The sequence below is a fragment of the Chanos chanos genome, chromosome 6 (genome assembly GCF_902362185.1).
Source record: "Chanos chanos chromosome 6, fChaCha1.1, whole genome shotgun sequence".
NCBI lineage: Eukaryota > Metazoa > Chordata > Actinopteri > Gonorynchiformes > Chanidae > Chanos > Chanos chanos.
The window spans coordinates 34923180-34938784 of NC_044500.1; the positions used below are offsets into that span (position 1 = coordinate 34923180).

At 37.5% G+C, this 15605-nt stretch overlaps 1 protein-coding gene across 1 annotated transcript; it reads right to left on the reverse strand.

The window, feature by feature from the left end:
* Window positions 1-1375: 1375 nt before the first annotated feature.
* On the reverse strand, window positions 1376-4121 carry nmur3 (neuromedin U receptor 3). Its single transcript, XM_030778293.1, has 2 exons — window positions 3251-4121; window positions 1376-1770 (listed from the first exon to the last, which is right to left on the reverse strand). Exons 1-2 carry the CDS (start codon window positions 4119-4121, stop codon window positions 1376-1378), a joined length of 1266 nt encoding a protein of 421 aa, XP_030634153.1.
* Window positions 4122-15605: the final 11484 nt, after the last annotated feature.

Genomic DNA, 15605 nt, shown 5'->3' on the forward strand with positions numbered 1-15605 from the left:
AGGGGCACCTACTGATATGTTACCATTTTCCCTAGTAACAGTCATTCAATAGTCACTGTATTGATAATTACCTGTGTAGACAAACACTGGTCTATCTACAAATTGTGTCATTGTAAAGGCAATAAGTTAAGTCTTAGATGACAAAAGACACTTCAAGTTCTCATAAGAAATGCAGAGAACATAGGGGAAAGATTACAGAGAGATCATAAAGTCTATGATTCACAATCTTTTGCTATTGCTTTGACTGTTTTTTTTCTGCAAGGCAGTTTTAATAAGCTAGATTCAAAGCGCAAAGAGCAACAGCACCTCACTGAATTCTGTCATGAACATACTTAGCTGTAATTGTACATTCAAAATGCAAAGCTCTTAATCACCTGTTTAATTCTGTGAATACAGGCAATCTCCCATTACAACACAGATGAAACAGTCAACACCTGACATACAAATGATTATATTAATCCAGCATGTGTTTGTAATTATAAATCATCCCTTACAATTATCATACACTGGTGAGAATGCAGGGCAAAGTAATTCTGTAGCATTCCACTGCCACTATACAAAAGCAAACAGCATGGCAAGCACAGTGATTGACAGTATCGTTTACAGTATTTCAGCACTGAATAATAAGTTAAGTTAGCAGGCATATTTACTTTTACTTAGAAAGTAAAGAAGAAAAAACTACTAAGAAGAAAAAATTGATTTTGGACTTCAAAAATTCAAATCTATACATAGACATCAATGCTTTTATACATGATGTATTGAAATAACTTGACAGTAGTGCAAGATGACAGCAAAAACATCTACATTGCTCTATACATCACACAGAAATCACTTAAATCACTTCTTGATATTTACAGGTACACGAAAAATTTTAAAATTCAGACTGATGTAATTATTTCATTTATAGGTTACAGTGACTTAGCTTCTTGAAATGTAAATAATCAGGATATGATCATGATATCTTTTTTATTAGAATTCAGAATAAAAAATTCAGAAATATATTTTGAAAATGAATCAAATAAATTGTAAAAATCATAATATAATCCATCTCTATCCATGTTAGTTGCTGCAGCACAAAACAGAATTATATGAAATAACTCTTTAGAAATATCTTTTAGTATTGTATTGTACTGTAAAATGTATTGCAAAATGACAGCCACACATACAACCAAAACTAAGAAGACTTGACATCATTCTATATGCAGTGGTGGCACTGAGTACAACAGCTGAAAAGTAATTAGTAGTCTGAGTACTGATTCAATTCCAGTGTGAGTCATCCATAGCTCCACGTTTTCTGAATAATTCAACTGATGTAATCCTCAAAGATGTGTTGATACATCCATGACAAATGTTCATCTGCCGCGGTCTTTTTCTTTCACATGAAGGTGGTCTCATCCACCTGTTCCCAATCAAAGTTAGAGGTAACAGAGCGATTAGAGTATCTTGAAACACTGGACTTTATGGGGCCATTAGGTATGAGGGTGATGGGGCCCTCTTTAATCCTGCAGGGTGGAGCAGGTCTGTGGGAAGAGGTTCTGCTCTGAAGGTGACTGCACATCAGTTCGCGAAAGCGTTCTCGGAACCGTGAGGAGAGCAGGTTGTAGATGATGGGATTGACAGCAGAGCTGAGGTAGAACAGAACACCTGAAAGGATGTGCACATATTCAAAGACATCATGCATGAGGTCCGTCCACTGGGTGATGAAGCTCCACAGGAGTCGGTCTATGTGAAACGGAGCCCAGCAGACAGCAAAGACCAGCACCACTACAGCTACACAAAAACAGGGAAAGAAACAGACACACAGATTAACAATTAATACAGTTAACTCCGAGAATATGGGTACGAGAAAGAGGGCTCAGCCCGGTGGTTGGTATACTGTTTGCCTAAGATGGGAACAATGGAATATTATAATACCTAAGCATAATGGCACCACATACATGTTCGTATTTCTGTCCAATCTTAAGAAAGGAAAAAATTCTAGTCCAGTCAGATATATAAATAGAAGCATGCCCCATCATTTCAACAGATTATTGCTGTTTGCTTTATCTTTCATAAGACCTCACGTAAGCACCATAACAAAGAAGACAATCAAATGGTTTCCAGTTTAAAAATCTGGCTATGAGTCAGCAGTATAATTAAAAAAAAAACATCAATTTCTTGAGAGCCTCGAGTATGAACATAGTTGTAAACATCAAGTGATGCATCAAAATGAAGATCATCTGGCCAGGGCTTGTCAAAATATTTTCACAATTATTCATTAGGAACCTATAACTAGTCCTTTAACTATAAGGTGAACATGGAATCATGATAGAGTACAACAGAATATATCCAAGCAGAAACATGCAGTTTTAATGGATGGATTTAAGAGGCTGCACAAGATGCTCTCCGCACTCAGAACTGGTTGTTTTCAGTGAATTTAATCATTTTTATAGTCCCATTAAGTTGAAGTGTTTTGCAAAAAGCAAAGACCAAACCAACCACTCATCTAAGTGGCCAAAACAGCTTGAAAAATCAATTAAAGCAGAAGAGCTGAAAATAGTTTGTATATTTTCTGGAGCCATTAGAGTGTACGTATGCTTGTTCATTCATCTTTCCTTCTGTCTTCTGCATGTAGATCATTCTATACTGTTTGTTTCAATATTGCACTTAATAAAACTTGCACAATGAAGAGTTTGATTGTGCAATTTTCCACATCACACCAAATGAGCAGCACAAAATAGGAACAAAAAACATAACACTTGAGAACAAAAACCAGTTGATTAGGAATCGATTTTCAGTTTTAGCATATTGCTAGATTCAGAGAGAATTTGAAATTATGAATGACTGCCATGCTGATTCCTGGAAAAACAGGTGATCACTTTCCCAGAATTAGACTGAGGTAGCTGGCCCTCTGTAAATAAAATTGCTCTCTGGAATTGTTCCCAGAGAAGATACCATCCAATATACCAATACTTGCTCTAGAGCAGTGGGTTTACAGGCACATCTTTGAATCTGCAGAATGTCCATTTTGTCACTGAGGTACAATGTTCCAATGACTTTCTGTTTTTTAGTTTTTTGGGGTTTTTTTTTTAATTATCACAGAACAACCATTATCATCTGGCTTTGGGCAATTCATTAATTTTGTATAACTAATATTTCATGTTGATTACAAATGACATTTCCAATGATGTATGAAATAACAGAGTGAACACTGATCATACTGCTAAAGCAAACATATCTGTATGTAGATGCTTGGAAAAGCAGAACTCACAAAGCATTTTGGTGACCTGCCTCCTTCGACCCCCCTCCACATGGATTTTCCAGCTGGTGTTGGAGCTGCAGTTCTTCCCTAGTTTGCCACCTTGCCTTCTCTGCTCTCGGCCCAGCCGTATCCCAATCACCACGTAGAGAGCGCTAATCACGGTCATGGGAATGAAGTAGAAGAAGATAGTGGTGATCTGGATGACCAGGTTGTAGATCCATCGCGGCTTCAGAAGACTGCAAGTTGCTGATTCCAGCACCCTCTCAGGCAGATACAAGTAGTAGAGGCCATGGAGGGAGGTGTTGGGAATGGCACAGACCAGAGATATGACCCACACTCCTGTAATGACCCGCTGAGCATGCTTGTTGGTAATGACATAACGGGTTTTCAGTGGGTGAACCACAGCCACATAACGCTCCACACTCAGCACAGTCACATTGAGGACAGAGGCGAAACAGACTGTTTCAAAAAGGAATATCTTAAAGTAGCAGACACTTTCACCAAATGGGAAAGGGTAGTTTTGCCACAGGTCATAGATCTCCAGAGGCATACCAAAGAGCAGCACTAGTAGGTCAGATATGGCTAGGCTGAAGAGGTAAAGGTTGGTAGGTGTACGCATCTTCCTGTGCTTGGTAATGACTGTACATGTAAGGATGTTTCCCACTACTCCTGTGATGAAAATCAGCAGGTAGGTGAGGGTGACCGGGAGGAAAAAGGGAGATCTCCTTGGCCCAAGAACTCTCAGTAGAATGTCATCGACAGTCTGAGGCAAATATTGTCCACTCTCGTTCCGTGTTATATTGACACCAGAGATGTTGCAAATGAAATAACCAAACTCTGTTCTATTTGGAGGAAAGTCACTCAAGCACAGAGATGACATTGCGGAGTGGAAAACTTATCAGTTTAAACCTACTGGAAAGGAGACGTTAGATCAAGGTAAAGGGAAACAGCCATCTTCAGTGCACAAGAAACCTGTATCAATGAAATTACAGTTTTCATCACCTTCAACTACACACATTGTTCAGTACAATCAATCACCAAGGCATTCCGCAGTGAAAAAAATGCTGCAGTGACTCCTGAGTTGGATTCAGAAATATAGTGTCATTGGATTTGATAATAGCTATTCATGACCACTCATATCAAAAGGTTTGACCTGTCATTTTGATTCACACCTGGTACACTTGGATGAACTCTTACACAGATACCCATCCCTGGCAGCACTTTCTGTCAAATACAGCAAATGCAAAATAAAGGAGGCACTTAAGTAAATGAGAACACAAGGTATTCTGAAATAAGGTACGTCCATACAGGTGTGCTGAGTTGATCAAGTGATTAACCTCAAATTATGTTTGAAGTCATGTACACAAATGCTAGGCAGGCCCTAGCTTTCCATTACTTTGGTTGCCATGGCAAGGAAGAGCTGTTTTTTTGTCACTCGATGAAAGAGAGGTGACTTTTGGGGTTCATTTAGCAGGAGCCTCATTGAAAAAAAAAAAAAAGACAGCATGCTGATGTTTCACAAGAAACAGCATCTAAGGTGATTTTAGCATGGAGGTCTGAGGACAAGGCATGAATACAGTTTAATTAAGAGCAGTCCCCTGTGAATTTCAAAGAGTGTCTTAGTTTAGTTTAAGTGCAGTGCATGAATCACATTCAAAAAGTGCATGGCTGTGAAAAAAGGGTTGCAGATACTGTATTGTCCCTAATAAGGTTTAGGTCTATGATTTCAGGAATTTTTCATCACAAATTTACCTTTAAAGGATCAAAGCAACTCCTTTAAAACAATTCTTAAGTGTTTTTAACTGAGACGTTTTATTTCTGATTTCACTCTGACTAAGAGGACCTGTTGTGCATCGTCTAAAAGCAGGATCAATAATAAGTTTGTTACCCTGTGCCAGTGGATGTGTAATATACCTTACACTGGAAAGCTCAGATTATTATGCATCTACAATGACCAATTCATTGGAGAACAACCATGACACTCAGACTGTACTAGGAACTAAAATAAAACTGAATCAGTGGGCCTATTTAGTCTGAATGGTCACACAGGACATAAAAGAGGAACATGGACCTCTGTGGGAAAATTTGGGCTTATTACATTCATACTGTAGCTACATCTCTATTTCTGATCTGTTTGCCAGAGAAAGTCATGATTTCTGTATATACTCAGAGGCTAGACTTCTCACTCTCTAAAACATTCCCCGTGGCTGAATCTACTCAAGAAATGTAAGTTTATTCACATATCGGGAACTGAGAATCAGCTTTATTTTTTCAGAGTTTTAAAGTTTATTAATTACAGTGCAATTCTCTGGCGGTACTAAACCACAGACAAATACAGTCATACACCAGCACTTTAGGTATATCTGCATATATAAGCATCTTCATTATCTTCCAAAGTGCGCACACACACACACAAACACACACGCACACGCACACACACCAGATCTATTGTGTGTGTGCGTGCGTGTGTGCTCATGAGATACCCAAGTAAGTAATAATTAATATCTCCTGGGACCAACTGCGAATAATTTTTCCTTGGTTTTCCTCTCTACATCTTCATTTCAGATTCATTCAACATAACGTAAATTCTTGGTCTATTCGGTTTGATTGATTGATTGATTGACTGACTGATTGATTGACTGATTGATTGATAGACCTACCTAAAATGATTAAAGAATATTTTGTCGTTATAAAATAACTGATGCTTGTTCCTTTTTGTACACCGTTTAAAGAAACTCCGTACTCCGAATGCAGAGAAAATGTATAAACAACAGTCACTTACCTTGTCGACGACCTCGAAACACACGTATCCAGTCCTAAACTGATGTCAAATGCTGCACAAAGTTACCCATCGATTTGTCTCAGAAAAGAAAAAAGCGCGCTCGGGCTTTTAACAACAAAAGAAAATGGCACAACCAGCATTTACCAATTACTGTACCACTTGTGGTCGACACCTCTCTTCTGAACTCGCAAAGCTCAGGCTATATGATGCCGAGATGGACTGTGAAGTCGCATCTTATTAGCTACCGAACCGAAGCTCAGGACCACCTGACAGTGATGAAAAGCACAGCGGCCGGCTGTTGCTCAGCGCCTGTTCCATTCATGAAACCACACACTCTATTCAGCGGTCATTTTTTGCATTTTTTGTTTTTTGTTGTTGCTTTGTTTTTTTGTTTGTTTTGTCTTTTGTAAATGTACTCACATCGACGTTGAAAACACTTCAGACGATGGCTTCTTGACTTCGTTGCTGTTTGTTACAGTACAAAGATATTGCAAAGATACATACACGAGGTGTTTGTCCGCTTTACAGGAGCAAAAATTTCTCTGATAGATTCAAGTAACACAACAGAACATCTAACCCAACATAGCAGACTTACCATTGTTTTGTTGTTGTTCTTCTTGTTTGTTTGCTGTTTGTTTACCTTTACATTTTGTTGGTATGATTTCTTTAAAACATTCCTGTGATTTCAACACTGACATAGCTCCAGCTATCCTGACAGTATCATCAGCTATGATTTCAGCCAAATTCAGTGACACCTATGATCCAGGTGTATTTTGGTGTATTTTTGCTCACTGTGCATTTGATATGAAACCAAGAACTCTTGGTAATAATACTTCTGCCTCTTCTTCTTAAGTGATTAGATGATTAATTTCACTGCAGTATTTATTATTATCTTTTTACCCTCAAACTGTTTGGTGTAATGAACATATTTTTCTTCATCATATTTCCATCTGTAAAATGTATTTCCTTGCATTGTAGACAGATTATTTGACAAATTGATATTGAAATATTTGAGATTTTGTGTTCTTAAGAGGCTGCATTGTGGGTAACACTAGATAAACATGGTAGGATGCTCTTTTGCATTAAAACTGAGTAAATGCTGCACGCGGTAGATTTATTGAAGTAGTGTCAGTACTAATGTGAACAAAAATACTATTCCTAGCAATCATCATTAAAAGCATCATTAAAAGCACCGTCCACTCATATCAGTATGTACAACCATACAGATCTGATCTCTACCCTTCACTTTGTTATGCAAGAAGTGAGGAAGTAGTGTAAACCATTAAAATTAACAATAGAATTTTTTAAAAAATGTCTTTGTGGTTTGTGTATTTGTTTGTTTCTTAATTATATTAAAACTTGTGTAATATGATGTGCCATCGCTCAGTTTATGCTTTGACATGCAATGTTTGAGACTACTTTCAGATGCTTAATTTGGGGCATAACCTTTGCATCAGCTTTAGAACCCTTCATTTTCTTTGAGACTCAATATAAATCAGGATGTGACTCTTTTGAAGCTTTCAGGGAGATGCATGTGGGTAGAAGAGTTCAATGGAAAGAGCTCTTGAACAGAGTCAATAAATAATAGCAAAATCTGAGTTTCTCAGGCTAGCAATGTGCTTTTGCATTCTGTGGAGGCTTTTCACAAGCAGTTGGATAACCTCCAATGCCTTCTTGTCAGGTGGAGCATTGCATTCTTTTACGTATGAATGTAAATGAGGACATAGCACAAATCAATACGATTTTAGGACATCCTGATGTGAATGAAAATCAAAAATGCAACATGACAACCAATATGCAAATAAAAAAAAAAACAAAAAAAACTACAAATCCATTTATGTAAAAGCAGCTAACTGAGGCATCCATGAAGTCGTCACATAACCTGCAGTAAATACTTATGTCAGCTTTCACAAAAATAGCTCCTGCCTTTTTTTTTTTTTTTTTTAAGATGTGCTTCACTCTACCAGACTGCACTCATCAAAGTCAGACATATCCCAGCACTTTCATTACATCCATTTTTTTCTTGCTTAGGGTAATTTATATCTCCCCAAAATATGTTCTTGTCCTCTTCCTGATTGAACAATTACAGATCTAGACGAGATCCATTTTTACAAAGGCAATTTTGTTTTCTTTGACATGCAGTTGCTTTAGTGTGTATAAAGGATATTAGCATTTTAGCGAAAGCCACATTAACAATGTATCTTTTGCAAAAACACATCATCCTGTACAGTAAGTATGAATTATAGCATCAACAATTTTAACAGTCAGTGTAAATAATAACATCAACAGTTGTAACAATTGTAACGTAGTGAAATGCTATTTACCCCGTGTGCAATTTAACTGACACTGCTGTCCAAGTATTTTGTTTTACTGGCTTCTAATAGAGTAATTTGGTAAATTATTAAATATCTGAATATAAATTTTAGGGGACATAAAAGAGGGAACTAAAATTATGTAGCCAAAGTTACTTTTGATGGCCTCCAGTTTGCTTTATCAATCTTCCTAATTCACAGCCTCTAGAGGCTTCTGCAATGGTTGTAAGTGAGCTGTTTGTCAATGAAGTTTCAGTGATTAAGTCTTTGAAAGTAATTAACTTCATATTTAGCATAAAGTATGTTAACAAATAGTTATGTGATAAAGACAAAATGACAGAAACACTTATAATATCAAGAGGAGTTAAAACAACATGGCATGTCTTATGAAATAGACAGTGACGTCTTGCGCCATCGCCTGGATTGGTCAATTGTATTTTGGTGGGGTACTGAACTCTCAGATAGATCTTGTGCTTCTGTTGCGCTCTGAATCTCCGCTTTAGTTATTCTGCCAGAATTAGGCACCTGAAGCTTCATTACTGCACTCAGCTGACCATACAGCTCACAATTTCCTTCACAAAATCACATATGCTTTCTTCTTTCCCATGCTCTCACTCCTTCCTGGGTGGACTGCCTGGAGCATGAGGTATATCCGGTGCTGTTCCTTCTCCGTCATGCCTGTAATTAATGACCACTCCCATAGTGTCAGTCCTGACACTTTTAATTAATCCAGTACACTGCCTGTACTTGCAAGCTTTTATACCTACCTGACCAGAAACTGTTCTGTGGTACTCAAGTACACATATTTATTTTGTATCTGTCTATCTAAGTCATTTACAGCCCCCAAAATTGTCACAAGCAATTTTCCGCATGGGTGCTAATGCCACTCTTTCTCCCTCTATTAACCTTGTAACACCTGCCCCAAGCCTGAGACACACGAAGAATGAGTGGCTTAGAAAGCTCAGCATGTACAGTCATCTACCATTATGAACATCAGCTAAAGTCCGTCAACAAAGCATGGCTTTAAACCTGCGTCCAAGCCTGCCTGGAAGTCTTTCTCCCCCCCCCAACCCCCCCCCCCCCCCCTCCTTTTCAATTCCATCCCTGACTTACTACTGAGTTGCCCTTGATTAACCCTTATCGTCCCTGCATTTACACAGCAAATGTCCTTTAATTTCTTTCATTTTCTTTTCTGTCTCCCTGCTCCATAAATTAGAGTAGAGTAAATAAAACTTCAACCCTATAAACTCGCACAGCCTAATGCCAGCTAAGGGCTAATTTCTCTCTCTGAGTCTTGTTTTCTCTTAATAATTATGATAGCAAAAGAGAGGTCTTTCTTGAGACAGTTATCTTAGTCTTGTTCTTTGGGCTCTCCAGCTTGCTTTCTGTGAATCTACTGTGTGACAGTGTCATCCTTGAATCTCATTATGCATGTAAAGTTGAACTGAATCGATGGTCCTGAACAGACTCATTAAAGAGTAAAAGGATGCTCATTACCTAAATACAAGTTGTAACAAGCAACATATTGTCAGGGAATTTTATTTTCAGACATTCAACTTACGAAAAAGTCTGTCCCTTCTCAGCATGCCAGGTCAAAAAGCATAATCAGCTAGTTTGAAATGCAGTTGTGGGAGAGGTGTTTTCTGGCAAAAGCATTCTGGGCAACCTGCAGTGTAACTGCTCAGTACTCAAGACACCACCTTGACTGTAAACAACATTTATTAAAATGAATTGAAAAAATGTTTTTAAGGGATTGCTCCCACTTGTTTCTTGCATCAGCAAACACAACAACAGTTTGCATCAGCTGCTTATCTTTGGCCAACCGCTGACCTTGAATATATCTGGATATCATTGATTCCGTTATTGTGCTGATCTTATATAACCTATGAGGTGAGTGTAAATACCATGGTGCTCGTGTGAAAATGTGACAGCTCACAGTAAGTGAAAATAGAGCTTGTCTATTCAGGGCCTTTTCAAAAATTTCTGCGTGCCTCTGAAAACTACTTATTTTTGTCCTTTCCACAATTAACTACAGAGGGGCAAATGCAAGAACTCAGTGTCTAGCCATTCAACAGTGACCAGCAGCAAGAGACATAAAGTCTTTAATTTACAAGTCCACAGGATATGGACACCCAACTTTCACACACCTGCAGTTTGCTGCTGTGAATAACATGCTGTAGAAAATGCTAAATTACTTACCTGAATCATTATAATGTGAAATATCCCAAGTTCTTCTCTTTGCTTCATCTTGGATGATCCAGTGCGAACCAATTCTCATGCAGTTTACATCCTTGAATCCACAACTTGCATATGAACCTGTAACCTTTCAATCAGTTGACAGAATATCTGAGTACCCTTGGAAACAGCTTGTGTTGCTTGAATAATGAGATGTCAAACTGTCTATGCGTGGATAGATATGTACGTGAAAGGCTCTTGGAACAGTGTCCGTGAAAGAGGGCCAGTAAGTTCATTTCGCAAAAGCTAACACAATGCTCACACACTAAAGAATGATGCATTTGTGTGATATCCCAGTCAAACTAAGGTTGGAAAGCAAGCAATACGATCAATATTTAAAGGTGTGTAGACATTCGTTAGGGCGAATGGTTTGAAAACATTATGGTGGTTTTATCTTTAAGCTGCACATAAATGAAAAAAATAACTGAAGTCCTGGAAGAAAATAGCTGAGGTAATTTATTCAGAAACATTCCCACAGATGAATGGAAGCAAGACAACTATGCTCCTTTTATTTGCCTCAAAAGATTTTTTTTTCTCTTTTTTTGAGGATAAAGTGCATAAAGGAAGGAGGGATGATTTCCCATGCGAGAGAGGATGTCAAAATCATGGAGGAAGATCAATACTTTTTCCACTGCTCTATTGAATGACTTAATGAAATCTGCTTTTATCAACTTCTTTTTGAGTACACCAGCCAACAACTGAAATAGTAACAGCGACAGCAGCCACTGTTGTGTACTAAAAGACATCAAGGATTCTAAAGATTTCATAAGACTCGAGATGTTGTGCATGTGCCATTATCTTTTGATAATGATCTATAACAACGTATCGTCATTGCTGGTGAAAAGCATGAGTTCCTGGGAGGGAAAGAGAGACTAAGCATACATGAAATTTTCTTGAAAACAACAAGGATAAGAAACAAAAGCAAGTTCTTAGAATGCGACATAAAAAGTCCTTGACACCAGCTTTGCAATATGCGATGCTATAAACCTAACTAATGGATGAATCTTGTTGTCAGTTGTTTGCTTAGGTACATCTTTCATCTGTGGAAAGAAATCTTTTACTAAGAACTCACAATTAGGAAAGCTTTATGATTCATTATGATACATTTTTAAGTCTTTATCACTGATACAAGTCATGATCAACGATCATCTGCTCAGCCCTTACTCTGGCCAAAACTTCCCTACAGAATCATATTGAGAGCTGAGCTTAAAATTCTTATCATTTTTCTGGTCCACCTCATTTCACCAAAAGAGGGCAGAGTCCCTTGTTTAGACTAATCAGATCAGTACTACAACCAGTTGCCAACTGAACTACAGTCTTGGGTGGAGTTATTGTATTCCTGAGTTTCATCAACAGGGGGGAGGTTTTACAGCACAGGTGTGTTATTACACATTCACAGGAAGTGATGCATAGGTTGTACATAAAACCACTTCACCCATTTAAAAATCATTAAGCGGATGAGCACACACAGATCATCTTTCACTGATGCACCAGGCATAGAAAAACAATTATAATTAAAATAAGTTGTGTTTCTTTTGTATTATTGTACATTCTTGAAGTTTATTCAGTCGACCATAAGCCTATGAGAAGACAACAAAGAAGCTGAAAGACTGAATTTTTTAAATCACAGCTCTAAAAAGAGAACTTCCAGTGAAACCATAATGACGAAGCAGCTGGTGGTGACAGCTTCTTGCTTCAATTCCAGAGAAAAAGAAAGAGAATACACAGACTGTGCATGACAATACCATGTGGTAATTCCAGCAGAGAGACAAGTGTGATTGCCTAATGGACTTTGGATCAGTGTAAGCGTGTAGTTAGGACAGCGGCTGCTTATAGGCACTGGTTGTTACTGACACTCTATCTGTATTGTTATGTTTAATAAAACCTGAAAAAAAGAAACTTCGCTATCCTTATGACACGTGTAAGATATGAAATTGGTTACTTTTATGATAGAGGGATTTATTCTATTAATCATTGCCTCACTATCACATTCTCATTTACAGCAGGGTTTGAAAGTGTTCTTTGAGATCTTGAAATGTTTATAAGTATATATATATACACACACACACACACACACACACACACACACACACACACACACACACACACATATATATATATGTATATATATATATATATATATATATATATATATATATATATATATATATATATATATATATATATATATATATATATGTATGTATATATATTATTATTATTATTATTAAAGAGGTAGGCAGACAGGTTTCCCATACAGTGTGATGTGAAACAGTTGTCGGTTTATAAAGGAATGATCCAAACACCTCTTTTGGACCAAAACAAGAAACTGACACATTTTTTTCAACAACTCGTGTTTAAGTCATTGTAGCCATAAGCACATCATATAGACATCTGAATATTTTTAAACACCAGTTCTGTTAGGAAAATGAAATGAAATGTTTTGCTGAAACAGTGCTACAGTGCTGTGCTGCTAATGTTTAGTTAATGATAGGGAAAATGTAAGCCATATAATTAGTTCAAAGAAGCTGAAGAACTGAAGAACTGACTGTAATTTCCAGACTGAGCTGCTGATCTCGTACATAAATATTCGATAGGTGAAGTAGTCTGAAAACTGTGATACATGGTTATCTCATTTATATTGAGAATGTAAGCTTACACCTCTGTCTTTACAGCAGTGCTAAATGTGATAATTCTGTGCCCTCTGATGTGATGTTTGAGGACGACTTCCATTCAATCGCACAGGGGGATGTCTGTTTACTTCAGGCCTCTGCTGGCACTTCAGCCGAAACTCCATCCTGGCACGTCCCAAAATCAGTTAAAAGTGAAAGATATTACTCAGGCTGCTACATTCCCTATTGTATTTTTGTGTGATATATCATGATAACATCCCAGACATTCACCACAGTGAAACATCTCAAAGTCATACTTTTGTCTAGCTCCTGGGTCAGGGATATACCTTTTCACTTTTCACGCTCTTTCATTCTCTCTATGTAGGATCTAGGTAAGGCAAGCCTGAATCAGGCAATAAAAAGAGATGAAACTACACTAGGTGCATCATTACTTAACCAGAGAGGACAAAGGTAAAGGTTGGTAAAGATAAAGGTAAAAGGCACCAATCTGTGCCATGAGATTACACCTTAACCCTCCAAATAAGAGATACAAAGGACCCCAGATAGCAAATAATGAGACCTCTGAAATCCGCCAAAAGGCCATTTTACATCTATTACCCAAGGAGCATGCTGTACCTCAGGTGAAAAGTGACATAAAACTGGGTCATTTTGATGGGCTCAAACATCAGTAAGACTTATACAAGTCTTTCAAAACTGAAGGCTAATTTGAAATACTAATCATACAGATTTTGGTGACTTGCATAAGACTGACACAATTACTTAAGCCTTTATAACACATTTTAGCTTACATTCAAAGACAAAAATCATGGTCTATGCTGTTCCAGGTTATAACTTGAATTTGTATGTGGTGTGGAGGAGATTACTGGACGAAGATGCAGGCTGTTGACCTTTCTGCCTTGATCATGTTACAGTCACAGTTTCTGGTTCATTTGTGGCTGTTTTACCATTTCATGGGGGAAAGCTCATTGTGACACACGGTACTCTAAACTAATCCCATTTGACAATGAAATATCAATCATGCTGTCAAAATTTCAGTTTTGTCCTATAATAATAATTACAAGCTCTCAAATCATGATATACAAGTGTATGCAAAGGGGTCCATCATCAGAAAGTCATATTGTAAGTGACAAATTATTGCAATATATCCGTGATAATATCAGTGTGTTGGGTACACAATAAAGATTTATTATTAAGGGGAAACCACAGGTCCCTTCATAAAAATTCATAGAGACTGACATGTTTGTTGTAGCTAGCTGTAGGTTATCTTCACCACAACCACCTCAAAGTTTAAAACTGTTTTGTGTTCTGTTCAAGATCAGGGAAACCCACACTGCTGCTTCATTAAACACAAAGCTGTACCTATAGCACAGGTGTAGGTGTACTCTTAAAATAAAAACGTGCATCCATAAAGACTTTGTGACATTGTGGAGCACAGCATAAAGTACGTAAGGTTCCATTTGGATTTATAAGGAGATTTTCTTACTCCTAGTCTAGTCTCACTCCAGAAGCTCTTTCAGTGAAGTTCCCACAGTGACAGACAACATGTCCATATGCTCTGTGTCAACATTTTCACAATGTCATCTGAAATCAGTTCAAAGTTTCACTCGTTTCATATGGTTTACTCCTCCTTGCTCCCTTTTTCATTTATATCTGTAAATCAGTATCGTTGTACTGATCCCAACGTGAAATTTTCACAAATTCTGAAAAGGTAGAATTACTGGTTCAGAAATTGGATTTGAACATTTTTATTTTAAATGAATTGACACAGAGGATCTTCATCACTGAATGATGTGAAACATCTCACAGAGATGATTTACCACCTTTACAACCCATGTGTAGTGACAAACTGATGTCATGAAGACATGAATACGGATAAGAGAAGGTTATACATGTCAAGAGAGACACAGGTAGTCATATATCACATGGTTATATGTGAGGCTACAACATGCGTGCGTCATTGTTATTTACGTTATTTTTGCTCAGTTTAGATAAGGAAGATGAGAAAATCAACCTAGGATTTTTTGAGGTAATTAGACAAAGTGTTTAGAATAAAGTACTTAGAACAAAGCCTTTTTAAGTAGTGAGCATTTAGAGCAAAGATTTCTTTTAAGTAAGCATTTAGATTTTTTTAAATATCTTTTTTTTTTGTTTCACTGCTCTTACTGACTTGGCCACTGACCAGTTGTACATATTGTCCTCACATACACTGGCAATCGCATATATTTTCTCTGGACAACAGGATGATGGAAAGCCCACACAAGTGCTAATGTTGCTGCTGCAGTCTGTCATTACAATTACGTATTGAAAGTGACTAAGTGATGGACGAAACAAAAGAGAAAGAATTGCACTGCTCAACAGATTACTAGATGAATCACAAAGCTTGTCATGCCTTTGTCACAGTC